The sequence below is a fragment of the Branchiostoma floridae genome, chromosome 4 (genome assembly GCF_000003815.2).
Source record: "Branchiostoma floridae strain S238N-H82 chromosome 4, Bfl_VNyyK, whole genome shotgun sequence".
In the NCBI taxonomy this organism is placed as follows: Eukaryota; Metazoa; Chordata; class Leptocardii; order Amphioxiformes; family Branchiostomatidae; genus Branchiostoma; species Branchiostoma floridae.
The window spans coordinates 17,753,710-17,780,766 of NC_049982.1; the positions used below are offsets into that span (position 1 = coordinate 17,753,710).

A 27,057-nucleotide genomic window follows, 5' to 3' on the forward strand; every position below is an offset into this window, starting at 1 on the left:
AAGCTGATCATCTGGCAATATTCACATCAGTAGGTCGATATTGTTCCCATCTAAACATAATTGTTTCCACTGTTAGACAAACATGGTTAGTGCAGCATTAAGGACAAACCGTACCTGGAGGAAGGGGTCGCTAAATGTCGCCCATCGTCATGAATCAGGAGAGGAAATGCCAAACATTTGATACAAAATAAAATGGAAACCGCGTAAGTGAAAATGATAATGTTTACAACTATTTATCAGAACGTATAGTAATGGATATTCCAGCCATAGTATAATCCGGGATTCAAAGCATTGCAATTCACCCTCTGACCAATGATCTGTTTGTTCCAAATTAAGGATTACAGTGAAACGTGCCCCGAAGGCCACCTGCGCTGCGCCATGCGTATGAGAACACGCTTTACAATCCTACAGTCCTTGGTGTGACCAACAACTGTAAGTAACGTTGACTTCTGCGTGCCTCCACTTGTTTCCCGTTTATACAAAGAAAAGTTTGCGAAAAAGACTAACTGTTGAAATTTATGTCAAATGTGACGTTAACGTTTTTGTGATATCTACAAAAGCTGGGAATTTAAATAAAGTGAGTGAAATGTACATGTGGAAGATAAGGCACATCTGTTAGGCAAGGCTGTCGGTGAGCATGACGCAGGTCAACGAGTTTCAAGAAAGGCTTTCCAGAGGCTAAAGAATGGACATGTCTGCATACTTAGATTGCGCCAAACCAGTGCAATTACCAAATATGTTTTATGAAATTGCTCAGCTCTTTGGGTGTAAAAGACCACAAGAAGAGCATTGGCACGTAGACCGGGGCCAGTGGTCTTAATAAAACAGAGTTTCATTCAACGGGCATAGGTGACAAGTAACTGGAGACGTTTTCACGTGTAACATACAGGTGAGAAGAAGATGCTGAAGTTCATTTGTCTTACTCTCCTGGCGGCCACGGCGAGCGGCCAAGGGACAGGTAATATGATGTTAAAAATATGTACATATAGCTATGTCAGCTTGTACTTGCAAAGTACATAACCCTGAAGGTTAGTGAAAAATTGCACAAGTATTCTTCGACACGCTATTGAAAGAAAAAGGAAACTTTAACACTAGAACTTGGTGAACTTCGTAAACGACTTGTATGTTGAATGCACGAAGCTGACTCAACAAATATCTACAGAACTACCGCTGCAATAGTCCAATACGCAACAAATTCAAACTTGATATAATGTTACTACATGCAGTAGGTTCTTTCACACTTCCCTCCCAGGCTTTCCCTGCGAGGGTCGGGCTGACGGCGTGTTTGCGGACCTGGAGGACTGCACGGTGTACCACCTGTGTCACGGCGGGCGGGACTACCAGATCCGCTGTCCGGACGGCTACTTCTGGAACGACGATGTCCACTCCTGTAGACTGGCGGACATCGCGCAGTGTTGCTCCGGTACGTGACACGGTTACAGACTGTCTGAAACCCGGTGTCTCTTGCAAACAGTTAGATTCCTTAGACGCCTTCTCAACTCTTTTCCTCCAAGTATTCAATCATGATAAAGGTGTAGAAACTACTGCAGCGTTGGTTTTCCTCAAAGTTGCCTACATGTCAAAAATAGCAGTCTGAATTCAGACTGCTATTGCTTGGTGCCAAATCTAGATGCGAGGACTACACCAGGGACATGTTATCCAGGAACTACGGCAATTGAGACCCGAACACAACCACTTAGCTACCTTTAAAAAAATCAATTAGTGTTGACTGTTGTTGTGATTCTTTTATGAATGAAAATAAAGTCCTTTAATGTACATTTTGGGGAAACTTGGCTAAGCACGGGTCAGAGCAAAGACATGTCTACAAACAAACGTTATAAACACATATTGTATCAAAGATTATCAAAGTCTAGCATGTAGCCTTGTAGGGCTTTTTCTCGCTTCTTGGTATTAAATGGTGGTAAATAACTATAAGTTTTGATCCTGCGGTCCGTTTCCCCAGGCCAGGGCGTGTGCGAGGCGACGTCATACGCGGAAGACGTGACGCTTCTGGCGGGCAGGGTGCAGACTCTCGAGTCGGACTCAGCGGACGTGCAGGGACAGGTCAGCAGTCTGACCACCGAGAACACCGCTCTCCGGACACAGCTAACGTCACTGAAGGACAGGACCAACAATCTGACCGTTGAGAACGTCGCACTGCGGACACAGGTGACGTCACTAAAGATGGTAGCGGCTGGCCTACAGGATCAGCTGAATAACATTTCAGGTAAGGGATGGATATACGTATTCATGCATAAATGCTCCCGAATTTGTGTGCATACTTCTGCTAGGATGTCAGTTTTCTCGGGTGCATTGTCAACTTTTGATGCCGTATTGCCCACACATTTCTGTTCAGCTAGCTTTTCCTACAATGACCAAATCAGTGATTATTCTATTTGTACGCGTTCTTATTGATCTGTATCCCGAGAATGGGTAACCCAGGCGTCTTGCAATTGATTCACCATTGTACATGTACTGCTTTGCTACATTGTCCTCGAACAAAGAAACAGTACTGTAGGACCATTTTACGGTGTTGAGATGAGCCATTATACGATGACATTTGAATGTTCCAGTGCCGATCGTTCCACGGACCACCATCAGTGTCAAAGTTGTCTCTGCTGGCTTTGACGACCCCGGCTACCTGGGCGGAAGGGCGGAGGTCTTCGTGGATGGAGTGCAGTATGCCATGAACGGTACTTGTTTCCGACATCATTGTATCAAAGCAATTAATGGAATACTGCAGGAAAATTAAGATCCAAAAACGGCTGCTATGTGAGATGTGACGTAACGCAATGGCACAATTCCTGTGAATACTAGTATGTACTCTATTGTCGTTGTGTATCTATTCATTTTCTGTAATGTTTTTGACGAAAATGATCCTGCAAATTTTGCCTACTTGAAACTGCCTTCGCGTGTTCCTGTAGATCGCTACCAGTAGTTTTTTTTCTTCAGGCCGTGGCTATAACCTGGTGACGGTGAACGAAATGACTGGCCAGATGGAACATTCCGTACGGTTTGACACTCACGGGGACCAGGCAGCCGGAGTGGCGCTGCGAGACTTCATCCGCGGAGTTCCAGTTGTACGTATGATGTCGACCTCGTCAATTCATAGGCATCATTTGAATACAGATTCATAACGTAGTTCGTCATTTAGAATAGTCTCCAGTCATATCACTGCGAAACACGTGAGGCAAAATGAAAGCTCATCACCTCAGTTGGTAACATGGATGCAGTTTTTAAGATAGTAGCTCAAATGCAAAAGACATGAAAGAACTACTGCGACGCACAGAATTTTTTGTCGGTTCTTTATGGCGCGTGACTTTGGTTAAGGGGGAAAGTGCCTGGACGATTTAAAAGTATATATCGACGACATGTGCATGTTTGGCACCGGCAGGGCCGTATTGTGCTGATCGCCGTGCATGATGAGGCCAGTACATTCTCGGGTGACGCCATGGCAGAACTCAACTCCCTGGGGGCCTTCTCACCAGATATCGGTATGTACCACACATCATTTATGTATTGCGTAGTGTACATAGAATGAAGTGCTTGCCCTGTATCTTACAGTAAAATGTATAATGGTAGCGTTAAACTTATAAGTTATGTATATAAAACGTATTTGTCCTCCTAGTACGTGTGTTACTATTTTGCTTGGGATATGACTTTCCATAAGTATCCTATGATGACGGGTCATTCATTACAATAACAACCATTTTTTGTTGTTGCTTAATATCGGAATTGCTTTGAGCAGGAAAACACACCCGTACCATCATGTTAATTCTAACCATCGGTTGTGTTGTTTTCTCCAGCCCACCGCACGTCCTGGGCCATGATCAGTAAGAAGGGCAGTAAAACGTCCTGGTTTGTGGAGGACGAGCGGGACCGCTATGCCGGGCCGACTGTCATCGAGGCAGAGATCCCGCTGTCTATCTGAGAATGCCACCAAAACCTAGATGGAACCTCCCAGCTTCTCCGTATAAATTCCACTTAAGTTGAATTAAACTAAAAGTGACTCAGCAGCAATAATCTCCAATGTCCTGCCATGATTCCTTTGTTTTATTGTTATGTAGCACACATGGACATCAAGATTGTATTGAATGTAGACTGGACTGAAAACGTCCTCCTGCCACTTAAATATACATAAAAATATAAGCACCAACAAGCATAAAGGTTTAGGTCCTGGACTTTGAAGTAACTCTCACCTATAAGACTCAAGTTTCAGACTGAACACTTTCAGGATGGATCCTCAGAGGTAGAACCCAGGCCACATGGCCTAAACATAGATTGTCAGTAAGTTGGACATTTTGGTATAGATATCCAATTAATTTCAAGAGGTGAACTATGAACTGCTCATGTATGGTCATGTGTCAAATGAAGTCTTTGAGGCAAGAGTAACTTGGCAGTCCTTTTGGACCGTTTTTTCCAGGTACATTTGGCTTCACCAGGAGCTAAGGTACCCTGTGTAACATTTGGTGTACGGTGTACTGCAAGGCTGAACATGCTTTGCAACATGATTTAGAACAATTCATACACCTATGCACTCATGCATGGTATGAGCTAAAGGAAAATAAAAGTACATCTTGCTATCCCCCTTGCCTGCCCACTTCACATGACTAATGTTATAACTTATAATTTGCCAATTGAATACAACGTGCTGTTGTGTGAGGAACTAAGGTCTGCTCTAAGGTATGGTAAAGTGGAGCCCTGATAGTGCCACACAAGTACCTTTTCTTGTCTACTAGGGCAAAAGTCAGCATTGTAGAAAGCTAATGTTCACCTTTTGCACCTCACATTGTTACACAGTGAACCTTTTATCATTAAAAGAAAATATTTTCCCATAGGATTAAGAATAGAAAAATTGTCCCTTTCTACACATACATACATATTCATATATTGATAACAAACTAATACACAAATTTACCATCAGCAACATTATAATTTCCTGCTGCACATCTGGGGTCATGACCTAACACCTGAGGTCATGACCTAACACCTGGGGTCATGACCTAACACCTGGGGTCATGACCTCATAGCTGGGGTCACAACCTAATACCTGGGGTCATTACCTCACTCAACCCTGCTGAGACAAGTCTGGCCCAAAGCCCTACTAGCTCCACGCACAAGTCTTTTGATGAAAATGATTTCATTTGCAAATCATTTGCAGCAAAAATTGTAACAAACATGTCAATATAAGGCTGTATAAATCCAAGATGTGTAGCTTTTGCACTGTAGCATCACAACACGACAGAATGTCCAGACTGGTGCAATTCTCCAAACTTACCTGGGACTGTTGGTTGTTTGTATGGTAATGTAGAGACCTGTACCCATGCAACAGTCTGTCTAGCCCATACAACTCATGAACCTCCAACTCTGGTGCAGTTTGTTGAGATGTACCATTTTATAGATGTGGAACTTTTCATGCTCTACATTGCATGTTTAACTTTTCACCTTACTTATGTGGACTCTCTCACAAACATATACACTTTGTACTGCAAAGAAAAATAGTTAATCTTACGCCTCTGTTCACCTGACAGAAGGTTCTGTATGTGTCTCTAGGTTGACACTTTCTCCTGTCAACAAGCCATAGAGAGAAGCCCTGGGAAATAGCTTTGCTGCAGCTCCGTTCAGCATTCCTAGGTGGCACTAGCCTTCATGACCATGCGGTAGAGCAATGCTAGTATTTTTGAAGTGACAAGACTGTTGTCGTTTTGTGGAGCAGCAATGCTGCAGAGATCTGTGCAATAGGCATGACTACAGTCTGGTCACTACAGACTTGAACTTTTATACTTTTGTTAGTTGCCAGGCCATATTCCTAATACACACACGTAGCTCTGATGAAGTATTGCAACTAGAGCAGTAGCATGTCCCTTCGACTACTTAAAATCCACTGCCACCCTTCCACCCCTCCTTATCCAACATGGTTCTGTCTGCCAGAAGCATTTCCACCACAGGAGGCACAAGTGTACATGGAGAAGCAGCAGTTGGCCTGGTACATTATGCCCCCCCCCCCCTCCTTCTCCAGAACTCCTCATGACGACTCCTTTGCATCTTGCTTTTCCGAGTCTTGTACATCGTCCTTTTCTGAGGGGAAAATGTGCATGGCTTCTACTAGATCATCTAATACGACAGTCTCCTTAGGGTCGATCAGTCTAAATTCGTGGGTGAAGAGAATAAAATGTGCGAAGGCAGAGTTCATGTGTGCATGGACGTCCAGGTGCACCAGCTCCCGGTAGTGGGCGTGGTAGATGTGGGAAATCACGTGCAGCAGCAACCTGAAGAACTTCTTCACTGTTGCCTCAAAACCGTTGGGGAAGGTGTGGCCTGAAAACGGCAAACAAGCAGCATATTTAAAAATGCACATGTAACGTTACCAGCAACTCTCATTTGCAGACAGTTTATGTCATTTGGTCCTTGAGGACATCTGAAAGGACCATGTTTACACATATCTGATGCATTCTGTCAAAGTTAGTCCTTCATGACGCAAGTAACTGAGAGTTGATAGTAAGACCATTTTTCTTCCCCTTTTACTACAACAAAATACCTGATTGTGAAATTAATCCATATTCATTGAAAAAATCTAATCTAGAATCTTTTTTCCCTATAAATGTACAAGTAGTTGCAGTCACAGCAGGCTATTTACAAGACTATATTTTGCCAGAACTTTGCCTGGTAAAAGGAAGCTGGACAAATGCACAAGACATGAAATTTAATACAATAGATCGTACACTTACCAAATTTTGTAGGGAAGACAGATTCGTCGGTGATGTGCTTGTCCATGAAAGACATCACATAGTCTACATATTGTGCTGCAGAACATTTCGTCTTCTTCCCCTTTTCGTCATACCAGGTGTATTGCCTGCAGTGTGAAAAAATGAGACATTGCTACAAAACAGATGACATACATTGTAAATTCTTGGTTACAAACCATCTTTATTATCACTCACTCACTCACTATCCATGGTTAGATTATACTGCTGCTGGGATCCCTGACGCAGGGGTAGGCAGCAGTCGGCTAGTCTTTAATGCATAGTAGGTAAAATGTAAGCAGCAAGAAAGACCTGGCACAAGATCAGATAGATAGCCCAAGATAGGAATGACTGGGGGAAGTTTGTTCAGTGCCTTATAGATATACTCCAACAAGTGAAAAGGATTAAGGTAAACTGTAGATAGACACTAATGGCTTCATGACTGTGGTGTGCTGATGATTTAAGGTAAACAACTGTATCATATTCTCACAGATAAAAAATGTCCAATCGTAATAGGACCAGACAGCAGCATCCGCACCAGTATGACGGATTACATGACCTGGCCAGTCTACTGCTTGGCTGGAGCCCAGTCATGGCATTTCTTCAATATAACATTCAAATTCTTTGGCTTGGATGCAGCTGGTCTATGGTTCATGTCTATCACTGGCCACATCCAATCACAAGTGCACCCTTAAAGGTTAAAAATGGGTTACAAGGATTTGAAACACTTTCCATCGTTTTCTCCAATTGTAGGGTACATAGGATAGGTTGAACAGTACTGACTAAAGCAGTCCAATTTGAGCTTCTCATGAATAAACAAAGGTTCTAATATTTAAGCCACCCACTGTATTACAGATTTTAGTCAAGATTTGAATTTTATGGAGAAGCACAGCATCGAGATATGTGGGAAATGATGGCCTGATGGGGCTCAATGTCACAGGAGGAACTCAGATGCTAAGGTAAGGTTTTTTAAGGTAATTTTGAAGCTAAAAAATGGGTTTATAGGTTGTTACATAACACACTGGTTAACATTCTCCAATCCTAAACCTCATGTTTGGCAAAGAACATGATCAAAGCCTAAGTTTAACTGTCTACAGTGTATCATCCTGGTGTTGAACTTGGCATCGAAAACCATGATATCAATTTATCTCAGCCCATAAATATGGCTTTGGGAAAATTATTTGCAGGCAGCAAAAACACACACAAGGCACCGCCTACGACACATATACAGGTGAAAGGCGTGTCGTCAGTTCTGATGATCCATTGCCTGAGGCTAAGTGCAGCTCTCCTATGTGGGCATGGCGCAGTCTTACGCATGCTAAGTAATTGCAGAGTACCCATGGAACACAGGGAGACTGATGGTGTGCACGGAATACACGATACATCTGTAGGAGATGCCACCTGAGAGTAGGCATCACAAAGCAAGGTAGGCATCATGTGGACAGGGTGGAAATGACGTCAGCATATCAGTGTGGTGCCACTCTGTTGACATGTAAGGCACTGATGTTTATGAGCTGTATACAATATATCTCCAGCTCAAGATGATAGAGAAGCGTGTCAATGTTTTATCAACAAGATTGCCTGCTTTATGAGGTGCAACAGGAACAGATGATGGTGAATCTTGCTACAGTATATAATAGAAAATGGTGCACTAGTGTTTCTATTATGTAATTGTGCTGACTATGTATTGCCTTGTATCTGTAGTTGATGTGAAATGTTCAAGAGAATTACATGATGGGAGGGGGGCACCCAGCTGTTTCTTTCTGACTCAGGTTAAGGTCTCCATAATCAATCATAACTTCAACTTAATGTCAATATGATGTACAATCTCAGCTTTTTCAACTCAGGTCTTTTTTTTATTGTCCCATTATATATCAATATAAGGTAAGGAAGATATATCAATATCGAGAAATGCATGAAAATATGGAAATACTCACATGGAAGTGCGTGTGTATACTAGGTAGAAAATGTTGTTTACCTGCCACAATGCCTTTTATCAAGCCAAAGACCTAACACTGATTGAGACTGACAAATGTATACTGCTTTAGCACATTGCTGATGTCCAATGTCCCAAAAGGTCAAAGCATCTTGGACTACAAAAACTTGCATCATTCCTGTCAACAATACATTGTTTGAACATGTAACTCTTAGACTTGCAACCTTTTTGAGGAATTAAGTTTAATAAATGATTTGAAATGAACACTTTTGGATTCTCTCCATTTATACATGTAAATTTTGGCCAATGAAAAATGAGATTGCCAATTGCCCTTGATTAAGATTTTATGAATAATTTTTGTTCATTCTTAAAAAACAAACAACAACAGGTTTTTATTTTTCCCCAAAAATCAATTACTTGGGGGCAGTCCCAGAAAATGTGTAAATATGTCTACTCTTCCATATGGCAAAATGAGCACAATGGGCTGTTAACACATTTCCAAATATATAATAACCTATTGGTAGGTAAAAACTTATGAAGAATTTTGTATTGGAAAAATGTAGTTACAGGGTCAATATAATAGTGTTAAAATGTTGATAGAGATAAATTCATCCCTCTGTGATGTAACATATAAGCTGTTTCTGTGGTCCGCAGAAGTGTGACCTTGCCTATTTATAGTGTATTCAACAGGCCTTGCATACTCTCACCTCTCAAATAGAAGTACCCCCTGGAATAAAAGTACCCCCCGGACAAATCCTCAAAATCTAATAAAAGTACCCCCTGGAATAAAAGTACCCCCCGGAAAAATACCAAATTGACATGTAAACTGTGTCCATGCAACTTCAGTCCGGAAAAATACCAAATCGACATGTAAACTGTGTCCATGCTACTTCAGTCACAAGCAGGTAGGCTCTTTTTATTCATTTATGCCTGAGTACCATATCAGTTAATTGTATATAAATAATGAACAGAATAATTCCTATGTTATTGCATATATTTTCTTTATCTGAGTGTCACAACATCAACAAAGATTAAAATAAAAGTAAGAAATGAATGAAAATAAAAATTGAAGAAATAAAAAAAAAGAACTTTATTTCATAATCATTGTTACAAAATAACATTTTGAAGAAACATTCCAACTTAGTAGAATACCTTTCTCAATTCACCACTTGTGCTATTTTCAATGTTGCAAAAACCAAGGAGGTCATAGACACTGCCCCCTATTGAACAATAACGGTACTGCAGAAAATAGTCATTCTCTCGCGCATTACCGCGAGATTCGGCGTGAGTTGATGAATCCAACATGGCGGATGTTTTCGAGCCGATTGAACGCTGTGCTTTATTTTGGAAGGGTTTTTTCTTTGCTGGAACATTAAAACAAGTAGACTACGGGTGAAAAACGGTGGAAAAGTATTGGTAACTTTTTAGTTTGTTTATTTGGTGGTTAATTTCTGTGTTTTGATCGAGAATTTACGGATCTGAGTGACTGTGTGTGTAGCATGTGTTTGAGCTCGGCCTATGGACCTTGATGTTTGGCGATGTTTTCGTCTTTGTTCAGCGCAAATTTCAAGATTTCTAGAAGGTTAAATATGGTCTAAAACGAAAAGGATATATGTGAGTGCAGCACCGAATCAGTTATTTTTGGACCTGAACCGAAAAGTTTTTGCAAATCCAGCACCGATCCGGCGTACCGGTACGCATCCCTAGTTAGGATGTTTGGGTCATACCGCTAGCGGCAGGGAAATCCGCGCTGCCTCGTCCGAAAAAATAGTGAATTTTAAGCAAAAATACCGCGGAAATATGGGCAGAAAATACCAAACTTTCAATATTTTTGGGGTCCCTGGTTAGTAAAGAAAGCCCCAATTTGAAAAAAAAATAAACGTACCGTCTAAAATAAGGACGTACCGAGTGGATTTTGAGGCGGAAAAAAATAAACGTACCGGTACGTTTATTTGAGAGGTGAGAGTACGCATTTAAGACTAGAGATTCATACAGATTCATACAGACTGAACATAACATGACTACATATACAGACTGTGTGCCTTTCCACACAACAGCACCTACTCATATGTATGATATCATACCAAGGAAACCATGACACAAACCCTATACTGAACAGCTAGCTGAGTTTTGTTAGCCCACGCTAAAAGTCTGGCACATTGTGCAGCAGGTGATACGTGTTTGATTATGCATCATGAGGGGAAACCCAGTAGCCTAGATCTACATGTATAACACCTTGATTGATATGCAAACTGAACTGGGCTGAGTGTACCAAAAATTGGTCATTGTGCAAAAACACCCAGATAGAAACATGGTTTGCACTAAACTATATATGGAGAGAAGAAATTTTAGGCTTTGAGAGCGAAATCAAACCTACAAAGTAGGAGCATTAACAGTATCAGTATAATAATCAATTACATGTACATAGCACATTGCTGGCCAGGTGACGGCCTATATCATCCCTAGCATCAAGGCTCTAAACTACTCCTAGATGGTATGCTAACATATGCCGAGGTAAAGCACATTTTCAGTGAAGTTTGGGGTACATTCTTGTACATGTGCTAGGATGTTTTCATAATACGTGTCCTGATCATGTACCACCTATTTTTTTTCAACAGGAAACACCATGCAGCATTGCTGTCTGGGAATGATCTGACGAAGGATATTTTTAGATCAGCTTTAGACAATCGCGCCAGTTCTCTTGCCAATGGTTTAATGTATAAGATAAAGTTGTGATGGTATGAAGGGCAGCCTTGGTATGACTGATGGAGTCTTGTACTACAGCAGGGAAGACCACTGCACCTCACCATGAAATGGATGGATATGGGCCCTCTAGGGACAGTGTAACCCATGCGTTCTGTGAGCCTCACGGGAAAAATGGGAAGCAAGTATGTAGTGAGAAACGAACGACCAACTGTTTTGTCCCCGCTGTCCGACCTGGACCCTGAGGAGTTTCAGGAGCTGGTCAAGGAAACTCTGGCCGTCCTGATCATCTTTGGACTGGTTATCTACCTGTGCTGGAGAGCTCTCTAGGATCAACACAATCTGCCAACCACACTGACTATGGTGGCACCTGGCTAGCATCCAACATGCTGAAAAATATCCCTGTTATGAGCGCTTGGACACTATGGAAAGAAACACTGTACCATGTTTTGCCATATATAGGTGTTTCCATCTGTAAGAACTCTGTAACTAGAGAATTAACAGGCAACAGCACTCCATAAACAAGAAGTATGGGACCGGTACAACACCAAAACATCAGCACCTTGGGCATAACCTACTATGATCATCTACTCAATAAACTGTAATATGCCAGCAGTATTGATAAAGACAGCAATACATGTATAATGTACCTGTGAAGGGACTTTTTTTATCTAAGTAATGATGTCATCTGTGGAAAATGTGAAAAATTGGATTATGGTCATCTCTGAATTGTGTGAAATGTCTCCTAGAAGTGCCCCACATACCAGATGAAAGCTGATATGCCTAATGTTGAAAGTGTTGCAGAACACAACAAGTTGCATAAGATAGGACCATCCTTGCAAAGAAATGCCTCTTATGATACAATGATAGCATGAGTTTCACACAAATGTGATCAGAACCCCTTGAAGGAATGTGGGAGGGGAAATGTATTTGTATGTGTACGTGCAGTGCGCCATTTGATGGAAATTTTGGATGTTTTTGTATCCTATATCACTTCTGACAATATTCAATACTCAATAAGACTTTTAGAAATGATTTAGGAAAGATGCAAAATATATTAATACATTTGTTTTTAACCTGCTAATAATGGATTGGAGTCCAACTATTTCTATCAGAAAAAATTGCCTGATATTATATTTAGTGATAACAAGGAATGGTTTTCAAAATTACAAAGCTGACTTACTTAATATTTGCTGCCTTGTGTGTTAACTCACACAATAGGAATGTTTAGAAATAATCCATGTACACTCCAAGAGAATCAAATATAATGTTATTACTTGAATAAATCTGTTCAACAAAGCTGTTTGGAAATTTGTTACGCCTCAGTTTGCATGCCTCACTGATAGATATTAGTGAGAGAGAAATCATGACATCAGCCTGTACATTAAGTACTGGAAAGTGTGGGGGCAAAACGTGATCAATTCATAACCACTTTTCTGCATGATCACCACCTGTCATGCACGTTGACATCAGCAGACTTGAAACTGCCACTTTCAGTTAAAATCATTTCAAATACAGTACATGAGGCTGTTCGGACGACAATTTCTGTTTGCATTGTTACTGTACCCATTTATGTAAATCTTTCATTAATTATTGTGGTACATGAAATTAGTCTTCTTGATTTGTAACAGTCCCCACAGTAAGATTGACTGCATTTCAACTTGTTTGTTTGTTAGAATTACAAATCAAACACACAATCATACATCTGAAAAGGTGTTTTGAGGAAGTCTGTTTCATTAGGGAGGCCCACACCCAAATTTCATCACAATTACCATTTTTGAAAGGCTGGAATTTTTATTTGTGACATCTATTTGTCATTTTGTATGGATTTCCTTGTAGTACTAAGTAAGTTTAGTATGTCCTGAAAATTTCACCCTTCTACGATATCGGGAAGGTCAAAAACTTTGTCATCAAACATGCTTCTGAGAGCATTTTTGCCCCATAGTTAAGCATTGAATTAACAGTGTCAGTGACCAAAAAATGTGATTTTTTATTTTAAGTCGTAGAAAGATGCGATTTGCACCATTTGATAAGGCTTTGGACCAAACACCATAATCAATAAGAAAATGTCAAATTTAGACTGATTTATGCAAATTTTATGCAAATTAGGTTCACAGTATAGTTAATGATGTAGCATATCTAAGTCATATTATTAAAGTAATTAAGGCTTCCAGCGCACTTGATCAATTACTAATCCTATGTACCCACCACATACAATAATCTTATACATTATGAAGCTTCTGTGAAACCCCTAAAGCGCAGTATGTGCAGTTAAAAATGCTTATTTGTATTATGGCGCCCCCCTCCCCCCTACATGCTTAACACAGACCACTTAAGATATGGGAATATTTTCAGTTGTCAACATACTACAAAGACGAAACTTCATACCATAACAAAAAAGAACAAGTTTGTATAAGCTGTCAACTCTATTTATTCCTACCTTCAACTGTATGCATTTCATGACCTTCATAAATCATTACATATGCATATTGTACATGGTGCCCCCCTCCCCCTTGGCATAGGAAAACAACATCTCAGCCCTGACATTCACAGTTTGAAGGGTGGCTGGAATCAGAATGGTGGAGAAAAGTACAAAACCACAAGTTGAACAAGTACAGCATAATTAACTATGCATTTTATGACATTAATAAATCATTATATATGCATATTGTGCATGGTGCCCCTCTCCCCCTTTACATATAGGAAACAACATCTCAGCCCTGAGAGTTCCAGGCCTTTCATTTCTGATACTTTGCGATGGTTTGTGACGAGTTCGCTTTATTATATTGTCTAAACAAGCTGTCTTTTCTTCCATCTTTCGTCACAATCACATGCTTGTCTTTTCTTCTTTCTTTCATGATTCCTCTTCCTTGTAGCTTTGTCTTAGTTGTCCTTCTTTCAAAGGTTCTTCACAGTGTTTTCATTCCTCTGTCCTTTCCTGGCAGTATACATAGCACAGAGTTTTTCTTGATGTGCCAGTCAGGTGGCTGGATTATCATGCTTTCACCTTACCATATTGTTTCGTCATGTATTGTAGTTCTTCACTGATTTGCTGTACAGTACTCAGTGCGACCACCAATTTGCATTTTGAACCAAAACTTTTGCAGTGCAGAAAATTGTGTCCAATCCTCCAAACTCATGTAGCCAACAGAGCAAGATGCTGTGTCTGTCATGAAGTTGTTTTGTTTGAAATGATTCAATGTTTCTTGCATGAATGACTTCTCCTTTATCTTTGAACTTGACACTGGAATATTGTAGCTCTAAAAGGTCAGCTTAGCTGTTGTCGTTTGGGTAGATTCCAGCAATATATACCTGTAAGTGTAACATTAAAACAAAATCTTTACCTTCCAAACATAGTCATATCTTATTCCAGCATGACTAAAAGTACTAAAATTAAAATTATTAAAATACAATGAAAGCATAAATTTCAAGTCAAAATTGTTTCAAATTCTATTTTGATAGGTAATGGATCCCGTCTCATCTTGGTTCACAAAACTTTATTAGAGTCTACCTCATACTTTGAATCACATACACCATGCTACGAAGCCCCCCTCCCCTTCAACCATGCTTGTCAACATAGGCACATTGCGTGAAAAATTCAAGTATATCGATGTCAAATATCATTCTAAGATAAATCTGAACCCCACATCCTTCCTAAAATTCATATTTTGCTACCAAGACTGCGTTAAAAAAACGATAGTTACCGAAAATTTCCGCGTTGAATCACCGTCCGTGAGGGGGGAGGGTCGGCCGGGAGCCGTGAATTGGGTCACCGAAGAATTTTCCGCGGCCTTTCGGACGGCAGCTCGCAAACATTTTTCAACGGAAATACATGAAACTCCGTCAGTATGTCCCCTGATATGTTATCTGTTGACTGTAAAATCATATTTTCCGAAAATTAAGAGATGTCAAAAATACAGCGAAAATACGTCGATGTATTCTCATCCACTTCGCTTTGGGCATGGAACTTCCGCGGCTGTTCAGTGATGAAGGGATATGACGTAATCCTGACTGTTGGCTTTACAAAGATCACTTCTGATTGGCTGTATTTGTATTTACCGCGAGGCGCCGACGAATCAAAGAAAGAGTTACATTTTCGCCTGGTGCGCGGGTTGAACCCGGAAGTGCAGGACGCAGCGATGAAAACTGGGTCACGGGCGGGCGGCGCGTAAACCATGGGCGCGCGGACACTTTTTCTCGATTTTTAAACTGAGATATCATTAGTTTGCGTTGCCGGAGAAATGTGAAAATAAGTGTGCTAGATAAACTTTTTACGCTGATTCAGAAAATGCTATCAAAATCGCCGTGAGGGACGCCAATAAAGAGATATTTGTTTCTAAGCATGCCACATCTGTTACCGAGAGTAGTGTGGGCCTCCCTAGTTTCATTGAAGTAAAAATATGTTATCTTACAATATGTCCTCACATCATTATGTATCCAGGAGGCCTTGTTTTGAAACCTGCCATGTTGGAATTTCTTATTTGTGACAGGCTATAGACTTGGTAATCATTACATTTACATAACCCATTACATATAACTTTCCTGACAAGCCCATTAGCTCCATAGTGACTGTGCTGAAATGTCCTCAGTTTGCAATTGGTCTTGAATATTCAAAAGACCACCTTTTTCATATTTTATCAAGACCAATACGAAATTGGCAGCCATTAAAACTGCAGCATTACCTCCAGAGTCCAAGTTAGATGGCTACAGTGCATGTCCCTGTATGCTACATGTAGATTCTTTGCAATGGATGTTTTCAGCTGTATCAACACCCTCAATAATGCCCCAAAATTGGTCTTGTGACATGCAGATATATTACCAGGCAGAAACTCAGGCCATAACTTAATACATACGACACCATGTACATAGAAACAGGACATACACATAACAACACATGCCCAGCCCTTAGACTCCATAAAATAAGTTGCAGGTAGACTACATGTATAACAGAAATCTGCATCCATGGCAACAATAAATAGACAAGCACAAGCAATTACCAATATTTCAAAGGGAATTGATAGTAAAATATGGACATGAACATCCTTTACACAACAAAACTGAGTTTGGTGATGCATGCATGTTTGCAGGTAATCCGTTACGTAGCCCCAGCTTACTCTAATTACTAGTAGCAAGGTTTGTTTGAAGAATAGTCAAGAATAGTAATGGGTTTACATGAGTCATGTGATGCATGAAGCAAAATTAACAGAACACTGTAAGCAAAACACAAACAGGAAACATTGCCTGTCCATGTGAGTATCACCCTTACAGTGCCTCACAAGTCACAAGCCAGGGGGCATCATCACTACACTATGATCGGTGCACATCCACACTTGGGAGAATCGATACCTCCACCCAAGCTGCCACAAGGACGCACTAGTGCAGCATTCTGAATAATTACAGGCATGGACTGCACACCAGTGATTGCAGGTAACAGTTTACCTACTACAGTGGTATACATGTACATAATGGTCATGGCCATTGTGCTTTGACAGGGCAAAGGGAGTGACATTAATGAATAGGAGAAAAGGTAGAGCATTGAAACATTATGGGTACTCTATTGATTTGCAGTGTAAGGTATAAGCCCAGGTATTTACAGAGGAAGAAATTAATAATAACACGATCCAGACAGGGTTTGGCTTAACAGGATATTACAAACTAAGCAAGCTATAACTTAAGTACACTTGGGATTCTAATTCCAGAATGAAAGCAATGTAGGGAAAAAAATAACACCATTTTGTTAAACTGGGCCATATATTTTCCATTAAATTGATTCAATCAACTGTTAGAGCTACAATCATCATTTAATTTTCCACTAAAAAAATGGACAAAGAAAGCACAACTAATCCTAGATAAAAGTAGACACTATAGCAAATAGCTATAGGCATGCTTTAGTAAGTTTCCAGCATTATCTAACTCAATTGTGACTTGAGTTATGACATCAATGCAATAATGAACTACAACAGGCAACAGCATATATGGAATAGATGCAATTCTGGGGTGGAAAGGTCCATGATGTTGTGCTGAATTATTGGATTTTTTGACAGCAACAGACATTAGTGATGTTTTAAATCAAGCAATGTAATTAAGAATTCCTCCCACATTATGATAAGTTCTCTGATGGGGCATTAGGCTAAACCAGGCAGACTTTTTTTATCTATGTGATAAGAAGTCATATATAGATTACGGAAACATTAACATACAACAATCCAATAATTTTTGTTTACAAAATGAACATGCAAGTATGTCACATGTCTGTTTGATTTTGAATCTTGCACTGTTACATTTTTTGGCCCATGATCTCTTCATCCCTTCTAAACAATACATGACCTAGCAGTGTTTCAAATATTTTAGGTAGAAACATCATTCCCATTAGAAAACATTACACGAGAGACCTAGTCTAGTTTTATGGATTTTGTTTCCATGCAAATGCAGGGGTAGATGATGTCATAGAGTACATGTTGTCTGACATTGCAACCTGGAGTACTGCTGGAGCAATGCATTTCAGAATACAAAATAACCAAAAATCAATATGGGGCACAAATGGCGACAGGCCCTGCGAGGTAATGAGGTACGTGAAAAGGCATTACATGGACTATATGGAGAATATGGCGGGCAACCAGAACTGTAACAGGGCTCAATTCATCGAAGGTAGGTCCGGATTGAACAGATTCTGACATACACAACTAGATCTGACAAGATCTTCTTATTGCGATTCAAATGTGCAGTCACTTTGTGTGCTTTAGTCGCTGAGGAGAAATCATGCACAAAATGTAAAATCTGTTTGTATCATACATGTAGATGCATATAATGACCTAGTTCTGAGTAACCAAACTACAGTGCACATTATTCCTAAAATCATTGACCATGTACAGTAGTACAGTACTTTTGTCACAGTAATTTTCAGACGTTCTCAGGTACCATTGATCAGATTATCCTCATCAATAGGAAGAACACATCGGACAAGTCAACCTTAAAGAAGAATATAACTCTTTCACATAGGCTACTCAGAGCACATGCATAATGTTGTATTTCTTTTAGGTTGAACTGGAGGCTGTGACTATGTCATAGCATGCTAACCTTCTTTCTGAAAGAGTCGATTGACCAGGGAGGTTAGTAATGGATGATTTTGTTGTTTTATTAGACAGCCTTCCATGGACTGTGTAGAGTTGGAGAAGGTCTTCTCAGAACATGTAAAACATGGGGAAAACTACAAGGAGAAGAAACAGACAACACAGCAGCCACTGTGGATAAATTCTCCCAGCAAGATTCAGCCAAGAATCCTGGAGGCCAGTGTAAATGAGTGGGTGGCATATTGAAAACTTGCAACAATAACAGTTTCAGCACCATGTACAAGACCCATATCACACCATATCAGGGCCTGTGCTGCGGGGAGAAATGGCCATTCTGTGACATCAACATCAGACAGTGATGGCACATTCACCATCCATAACTGGGCTTTATGATCTCAAACCTTGAAGAATAAAGAGCTGTGTGCACCAGACTGAAGATCAGATAGTGGTGAACGCTGTTCCTGCACCATGGGAAGGTACATCCCCACTGTCGTGTTTGCAAACATGAGCAATGAGGAGGTACAAGAACTCTTTAAAGAGACTCTTGCCATCGTCATCATATTTGGACTGTTGGTCTATCTATGCCTAAAGCACTGTGACCTAGAAAGATGGATATTTCAGAGGGCATAATTATCAGTTTCACTTGAGAAATAACAAGTGGATTATTGCAGTGCACTGAGGAATGTCCTTTTACATTTTTATGTGACTGCAGTATGACTGTCTGATTGATTCACATGTATGTTGCTACATTCAGATGTTAATGTCATAAGTGTAGCATCTAACAAGAGATACAAAATGCTACCCAGGGTATGCAGATAGCATCATGTACTTCAACTGAATCTGTCTCTATTTGCACACTATACACTCTACAAATGTGCTCGTGCTTAAAATCAGCACACTTTGATCAGCACACTTAAGTTGCCTTCAATAATTTTTGGAACTATGTAACCTTATATTTCTGGCCAATATGACTTAAGAGTTTTATGAATTGATTCGCATGATCTTTGTGGGTAAGGTCTTAGTCTAAAGAAGAGATATTCTATTTCACATGCATAGAAAAATCTTCATCCTATCATTTATTGGTCGTTAAATGGCACATTGATTTGTACAACTACATGCCAAAATTGGATGCGTAGAATTTAGATGATGGTACTTAAAACCATATAAAGATTCAACCAAGCATATATTCTTGCAAAGCAAAATCTGACTTTTCAATTTGTCAAACTTTAGGAAAATATGTAAAAGCCATGTTTGATCTATTTTTTTTATATGACATAAATGTTGTATTACAAGCTACTGCCTGGCTAGCATCGGACCATACCAAATACCACTGCTTTTATCAAATTATCATGTATGGAAGCTCATCTGTAGCAATCATAGAACAGTGCTAGACTTTCTCCCAACTCAAAGGTTTACATGGATCAAATTTTCAACTGCCACTGTCGCCATCTTCAGGATCAATATGATGCTATGCTGATGCTACTGCTTTGATGTTTCTTTCCTAATTGGACACAGCTGGTATCTTTTTTTGAATGCTACCATTATAACTGACAAGCGCTAGTTAACCTTTGAAGACGTGAAAGCACAGAACCTTTTTACCAGAGGACTGACGCAAAACCACTCTGCCTTTGTCCTTTCCCTGTCATTGTAGTGTTTATCAGTGATTTTTCTCCAGGCAGTCAGGAAATGAGCTTCTGGAAGGTTCAGCAGCCTGAAAACAACCTACAGCTATGAAAGGATCCACCAAATTAGCTCCTTTTTACTGTTGCCTAGCAACACCCTCCTCGTTCAGCTGCTTGGGATTGTGGGATATGTTATTTGTCTCAACACATTTCATGCCATACGGACACTACATACGACTGGATGCCGCCAGATCGAGAGAATCTAACACGTTTCTGGCCAGACATGTCATGTCTTGATGCGCAGTCTACGTGAGGAATGACAGCAGCATGTGGAGAGCCATCATCATAGCCATTGTTGTGCTCACGCTGATAGGTGAGGTGGAGAGTTGGTTTCTAGAGGGTCCTATTGATGCACTTTCCAAGATGACAAACGGTGATTTTAAAGAGATGCTGGCCATAATCATCATCATCGTCCTGCTTCTTTATCTGTGCTGCATCCAATGTTAAAATGAGGCTTGTGTTCTCCTTACAATTTCTGACATAACTGACAACAACAAACAGCATATTTACAACCAATCATCTAAAAGAAGTAATGGTAAAATATTTTCATATCTTCAAAACAGTGAAGCAATATGACTTTCACCTATGTTTATAGGTCAGGGCTGTAGCTCTGCCAAAAAATCCAGCTGAACCATTTTTGATGTGCTCTGTTGCTAAAGCTTTGGACATGACTGATGTTTTTGCTGTGTAGAATATTCTAAGGCCTGGAAATAATAAGAAGTACTTTCGGTCAGCCTGAATTACAACAATACTCAAGAATTTACTGACATCTCATCTCTGCCTCCTTACTTTCATCAAGAACTTTGGTACCTTATACTGCCACCATCACCAGCCCAGCCTGAGGTGGCCTGACCACCATAGAACTGTTTTCTACACAGATATGCAGTACATTCAAAGAGCTTGCAACAAAGTCACAGCTGTACATTGTGGTAAGGAGCTTGCCAGTGTTCCAATATTGGAAAAAAACATCTGAGGGCCAAGGAGAACTTGCAACTACTGTCATATGGATGTACATGTAAAGGACCACTCAGAGGGAATTGTTAACATATATACATAGGAATATCTGAAGGCCAGAAGCTGTTGAAGCAAGGAAGATAAGACCTCCTAGGCCTTGTTTAAAGTCAACCACCTGGAAAGAAGACAACATTTCCCTGCAATGTCAATAAGTCAAATCATATGATTGCTGTTCTCTCAACAAAGGGTATATTGTATGTATAGGGAGAAATAGACAGAGTCAGAAGTTGTAATTGATTTAAGTAGTACAAGACAGCAGGACACTTGCCATAGTCACTACTTTTCAAACTTTTGATCCTGGCCTTTTCGTCAAAATGGATTTTATATCAATGAGGGCAGACAATGACAATGGTGACATTGAGGTCTTTTTTGCCATCGTGATTATTGTATGTTTAATTGTGTATGTCTGTGCTAGGTGCATACCTGGTGAAGAAGACCTATTTTGAAGATGTATTTTGTTCCTTACCAGACTGGCTTGGAAAAATAACATCATCACTCCATGTGTCCAACTACAGACATGATAGTAGTAACTAAAACTGTCATTAAGTTTGTTTACATCTTACTCTTTCCACTGTTGACAAAAACGATATTATGGAAATCAATCTTTTCATGAAGATGTATCTATACAAAGGTAAATGTTATAAGAGACATTTTCATGTATTGTGTGTAAGACATGAATTAACTTGATATGTTTAGTAAGTTAAACCTATTACTGATCTACATGTACTGAACAGCTACAAGTACTTGTTTCCATTTGTGGCTGTGCCACTAGATGTACAATAGAAAAGGTATCATGGAACAGAAATCTATGTATGGTCAAACCTGTACAAGTGATCATGACAACCTCTACACAAGGACCACACGGCCAATGTGAATACTTTTTGGTCGTCCTTCAGATAACACAAGCATTAAGAATCCTGTCTATAGTGACCACCTGTCCACAGACCAGAGTTTATCAGTTACCTGAGTGGTCAGTTTGGGCTGTATAACTGATCTTGCTTGATTTTGGAAGTTGTACAATAAAACAATCAGCTAAGAAGCTTTAGAATTATCATCTCATGAGCACCATCTTTTATTCCACCACTGTGTCACATCAGCCTGGGTGGTACTGTGGAAATGCAGTGTGCTAGCAAGAGCATGGTACTTTTGTAAAGCACATGCTGAAGACCTCAGCCACTTTATGTACTTAAGGGATCAAATGATCAGATGTCATTTTTGATGGCCTCATGACTTGTATCAGTGGTTGCACATTAATCTTGAAGGTACTGAGATGTGAGAAGGGATCCGGACAGAATCAACTATAAGCACACTGAAGTAGCTGTCTGGCTTCCAATTCTGTACAGGTTACAGAGTTAGGCAGCAGGTCCAATATTAATGTTAGGATGTGTATGAATGACAGGCTGGGGGATAACAAAGCCTGAATTTCATGGTATGTTTCCATCTACTGGTCAATTTGAATGATATGTAGGCTGGTAGAGCAATGTATTGTTGGTTTATTACTGCTAACTAGGGGTGGGCATTTACCGGTACAGAAAATTCAGGTGCAGGTATGGTCCAAATCCAGAGGATCAGGTTCAGGCCTCTGTTTCAGACTGAGTTGCAGACTGTAGAAACCCAGTAAAAATCATTTCCTGCTATTTTCTTGGACCTATAAGCCCCAAAACACATTAACGCCTGTGCTGCCGGTATTATCTGTTCATTTTCTAATCAGTCCAAAATCTAGTCCACTGATTTTTTTTAGGTCCTGTTTTTCTAGACCGGTCCAAGAAGAAAAAACGTTTTTGTACCAGTTCGCCGTACCGGCACCCACCCCTACTGCTAAACATAGAAACATTAAGTATTGCATCTGTCCATATTGATGTTAACAATTCAACCATGATGGACTTGTTTCTTAAATGTTGTATGTTGCATATCTTTCATCATGACAAGTCTGCCAGCTATGAAAGTCTTCTAATGTGGTGACATGTGCACCCTGACTAACTTGGAGTGGTACTTTCAGAGTCATTGATGTTCAGTTGAGAATAAACATCTTGATGTATATGGCGTCTGACAGAAATGTAAAAAAGAGAGCATATCAGCTGTGTGGTAGTTATTTTTGATATCAATGTGACAGCTACAAAACTGTGAAGATTGTAAGTAGATACTTATGTGCCAGATTAAATTCTATGGATGAAAGGCTATAAAAAATAGTAATAAAATTCACAAATTTCACAAAAGACCAGTTTTGGTGCCAGGAGTTCTGACCCATGCACACAATGTATGACATTGTATAGATACTTCATATACTGCTGCAATTTTGAGAGTGATGGAAGCATGCTATTCCACCTCAGTTTTTCAATCTGTATTTGAAAATATTTCCCCATATTGGCCACTGGAGGTTTCAACATTCCAAGTTTCAGGCCTCTCTGTTTTACTTAGTGTTTTGTATTTTGAGTTTCCCCATACCTTGAAGATCAAACAGCACAAAGTCATCCAGAGAATTTGATTAAGACACCCTGACAATACTGTAGATTTATCAAAACAACAAACTACAAATGTAGCACAAAGCTTTTAGATCTGGTGACAAGAATGCTACATGGCAATAATAAGTACATTGCAGCAAAATGCAATTAACTGTTACTGTAGCTTGATTACCTGTCAAGACATTCAGCATTATGGTATGTGAACAGCTGATGTATGTTGTTCCAAGTTCAAAGTATTGTAATTTCAACTAAGGCAATTTATTGGTGTCCAGTGATCTGATGCCAAACAAGGGTTTCAGAGTTTACAACACCTCCTGGACAGTGTATTTATTTCATGGATTATGTTGAACACTGCACTTTGCATCAAAGTAATTTGTCTGACAACAGTCATCTCCATGTGTGTAGAAAGAGATATGAGCCTACTCCTCTAGGACGAATGATGGGAAAAAATAAAATCATATGTATTGTTCACTAGCACTACAGTATTTTCATGTGTAAAACTTGACATTTTCTTAAGTCATGGTTCTAATTATGTATGTACCATATTCCTTTCAATTAAGGAAGCACTTTTAATAGAGTGTGCACCCCCGGATTGGGGACTCATCACAAACCCTTTCAAGCGAGCTGAGATAGTCGTCAGAGACACCTGACTAAAGTGTGCACTCACTTTTTGCTGGCAGCCACAACTGACCTGTCCCCTAAATCATTAAATGTGGTCATGTCTCTGCATCGTTATCAATAATAATTGAAAGAAACACGATTGAATTATCACTATTTTGGGTGATACCTCGCAGTGTAATCGCTGGCTACCTGGCTTATGTAGTGATTTTTTATGAAAGAAAATCTAAATTAAGTTTCTACTTAAAACTTTTGGTCTCAAAAAGTGCCTCCTTTATTGAAAGAAATATGGTAAGATACATACTCAAGCATATACCTGATAAATGGCAGAAAACCATTAAAATTTGGAAGATGACCATTTATTGAAAGAGCAGTTTATGCCATTTTCACTATTCCTTTATCCAAAAAAATTGTTACGCTAGTTCACCTTTATTCACTAGGTAACCTATATCCGTTGTCTGAAAAAGGCAGGATATTTAGGAATTTATCAAGTCGACGGACAGTGGTTTCAAGTTGCAGTATCTTCAAAATATTGCAGTTTGAAACTACCATCCGTTGAATTGATATCCCAAAATATCCTGCTTTTAAACAAACCAAATATAGGCTGCTGGCGGATAAAGGTGACCCAGCGTTAACACTGGTACAGTGTAGAATTGGATATATTTGTGTACTCACGTGTTTCCTGGGCCTGACATGTTTGGACATGTGGAGCTGGTGCAGTACTCTGATATTGTGCTGTACAGCAGGTTGATATTATGGAAAAATGATATTGCTGAAAAACAGGAAAATTGGTTTTGAGTTTCGCATTAAGCTGTTTCCTTTATCATGTCACGCTGTGAGGAATTTGTGATTCTGGATGGTGATATAGCGGCCCCGGGTACAGGGGGAGCTCCAGGTGTTAGCCTAAACCTCTACAATAAAAGAACCCAACACACATATTCAGAAGAGTAGGGTGACCCAATGTACATGAGCCATAGGAGGGCTGCATTATACTATCAGCTATCTAAAAATAACCATGTTTCCGCCTTTGTCTGGGGCTGGCCACTTTCCCTTTACCTACCTTACATGTACAGTGGAAGCCGCTTAATTGCACACCCAATTTGCCAGTGAATTCTGTGCAATTATCCGATTTGTGCGATAATGCGAAGTTGCCCAGTTGGACCGGACCGCCACGGGATTTGGGGATTCCGTGCAATTGACCGAAGTGTGCGTTTATCCGACGTGCAATTAACTGGCTTCCACTGTACATGTATATAGAGACAGAGTTTGATCTCCATTAATTTGATAAACCAACCTCATCAAGTTGGTAGCCCAACAATATCATAGCATACACTCATTATCCACGGATCAGATGGAACTGTGACCAAGTTTACATTCATTACACAATTACACACACCTTTGCTTAGATACATCATAACACAAGCACACACCTAGTGAGCATTACTAGTACTGCATATGCGCACATTTCACCTATACTATAGATCAGATGTAATGTACACAGTGTTCACAAATGCTGTCAGGACTCCAAATACCCATGTGCAATCCGCATTTGCAGGAAAATCTTAGTTTAAGACTAAAGAAAAACACTTTTTGAAATTTTTTGGGGGGATAAAACAAAAAAACTAGACGCTGGATATCGTGAATGGCAATTTACTGTATGTAGCAGTGTCTGGTGCCTCAAGATGAAATGTACCACAGACAAATCATAAATTTGAATCGCATTGCATCCTCAAGAGTAATGTACAGTACAGTTGCTGAAAAAAAAGTGAACATGATTTCGAACCACTGAAGTGCTTCATAAATCTTTCACTGGTCACAACTAAGAAGATATGTTGAATATACCATAAAAGTTTTGCTAGCTTTTTGACAAGCAAAATGTACAGTGGACTATTGCTTGACATCCTGTCCTTTGGACGGTGCTCCTTTCCAGTGGTGTGCATGTTGGGTGGGCTACAACAGCTAGGATTCAAACTCCCAACCTCTTGGTTCTGAGGCAGGGTCCTAACCATCTGACTATGTATGAACAAGTTACAAATTACATGTTACAATCTACAGTTGGTATGATGAATTAGGCATGTAGCAGGGCAGGAACAGTGTCTTGGGTATTTCCAGAAAGTTTCTCCAATTTTACAGATAAAAGCCTTTGACAACATATTAATATTGTCTAGGGTATATAAAAAAACACTTGGAGCCCTGGCAGGCCACTTTCACTTTCAACTAAGTGATTTTGTTCATGATGCAAACGTGCACAACAGTATCTTAGGTTAGGATGTTTCACTTACTGTTGGTAGCTAACCACTCATCCTGGTCGATTCCTTCTGGTAACCTGACTATTATTCTCAAGTCCTGGTCTGTGATTGCTGCCTGTACATACTGCTGGTCCAAATACTCCTTTTTCTCTTCTATAACAGGTTTCTTCTCCTTTTTACTGGCTTTCCTGTAATGGCAAAAATGGTGAATTTTAACATAAAAAAATTACACAAATGGAAGACAAGTTTTGTTGCACCACAATGTACCAACTTGGACCACAGTTTACACTAAATTACAGCATGTTAACATGCCTGTCCTGTTTGTCTAGTGACCCTGAAGACATAGCAGCAAACACATGTGGCACTGCACAACACAACGATTATAATAAAAAGGCAATATTATAACCTTGGTATGTAGTTTATATTACAACACTTTGACATTTAACTAATTACTCATGTTGCAGATGGAAATAACCAACAATACAATAAATATTACAGTAGTTATAAGTAGTTATGTGCACATACATCCTTGTATGTGGACATCACTAAAATTTTGTGAAGATATTTTGAATCAAATGTA

General features: G+C 39.8%; 2 protein-coding genes and 1 long non-coding RNA gene across 6 annotated transcripts in view; 2 read left to right on the forward strand and 1 right to left on the reverse strand.

The window, feature by feature from the left end:
- The first annotated feature begins 379 nt into the window (after window positions 1-379).
- On the forward strand, window positions 380-4,583 carry LOC118414337. Its single transcript, XM_035818326.1, has 8 exons — window positions 380-432; window positions 890-958; window positions 1,253-1,423; window positions 1,964-2,227; window positions 2,574-2,693; window positions 2,953-3,080; window positions 3,395-3,494; window positions 3,807-4,583. Exons 2-8 carry the CDS (start codon window positions 901-903, stop codon window positions 3,929-3,931), a joined length of 966 nt encoding a protein of 321 aa, XP_035674219.1. The 5' UTR covers window positions 380-432; window positions 890-900; the 3' UTR covers window positions 3,932-4,583.
- LOC118414350 (MOB kinase activator 2-like) overlaps window positions 4,036-27,057 on the reverse strand; it is a 32,678-nt gene continuing 9,656 nt past the window's right edge. For 2 of the 3 annotated variants that reach the window (XM_035818354.1, XM_035818353.1), the window contains exons 2-5: window positions 26,511-26,665; window positions 24,904-25,000; window positions 6,729-6,853; window positions 4,036-6,318 (exon numbers count right to left, since the gene is read on the reverse strand). In XM_035818354.1, coding sequence (XP_035674247.1) covers window positions 6,026-6,318; window positions 6,729-6,853; window positions 24,904-25,000; window positions 26,511-26,665 — 670 coding nt within the window. In that variant the 3' untranslated portion in view covers window positions 4,036-6,025. The remainder of the gene's footprint in view (window positions 6,319-6,728; window positions 6,854-24,903; window positions 25,001-26,510; window positions 26,666-27,057) is intronic. The other variant, XM_035818355.1, reaches the window with a different exon arrangement.
- On the forward strand, window positions 15,770-23,222 carry LOC118414374. 2 transcript variants are annotated; one of them, XR_004830955.1, is made up of 2 exons: window positions 15,770-18,030; window positions 18,524-23,222. It is a non-coding gene; the product is annotated as an uncharacterized LOC118414374 (long non-coding RNA). The 2 variants fall into 2 exon arrangements; XR_004830954.1 differs by having other exon boundaries at window positions 15,770-16,809.

What these genes read in the sequence shown, in the direction of transcription:
- LOC118414337 (XM_035818326.1), top strand. Translation starts at nt 901, where the DNA reads ATGCTGAAGTTCATTTGTCTTACTCTCCTGGCGGCCACGGCGAGCGGC. An exon ending in AGTGCAGTATGCCATGAACG is followed by an intron (nt 2,694 to 2,952) that starts GTACTTGTTTCC and finishes TTTTTTCTTCAG; the next exon opens with GCCGTGGCTATAACCTGGTG. An exon ending in GGCCTTCTCACCAGATATCG is followed by an intron (nt 3,495 to 3,806) that starts GTATGTACCACA and finishes TGTTTTCTCCAG; the next exon opens with CCCACCGCACGTCCTGGGCC.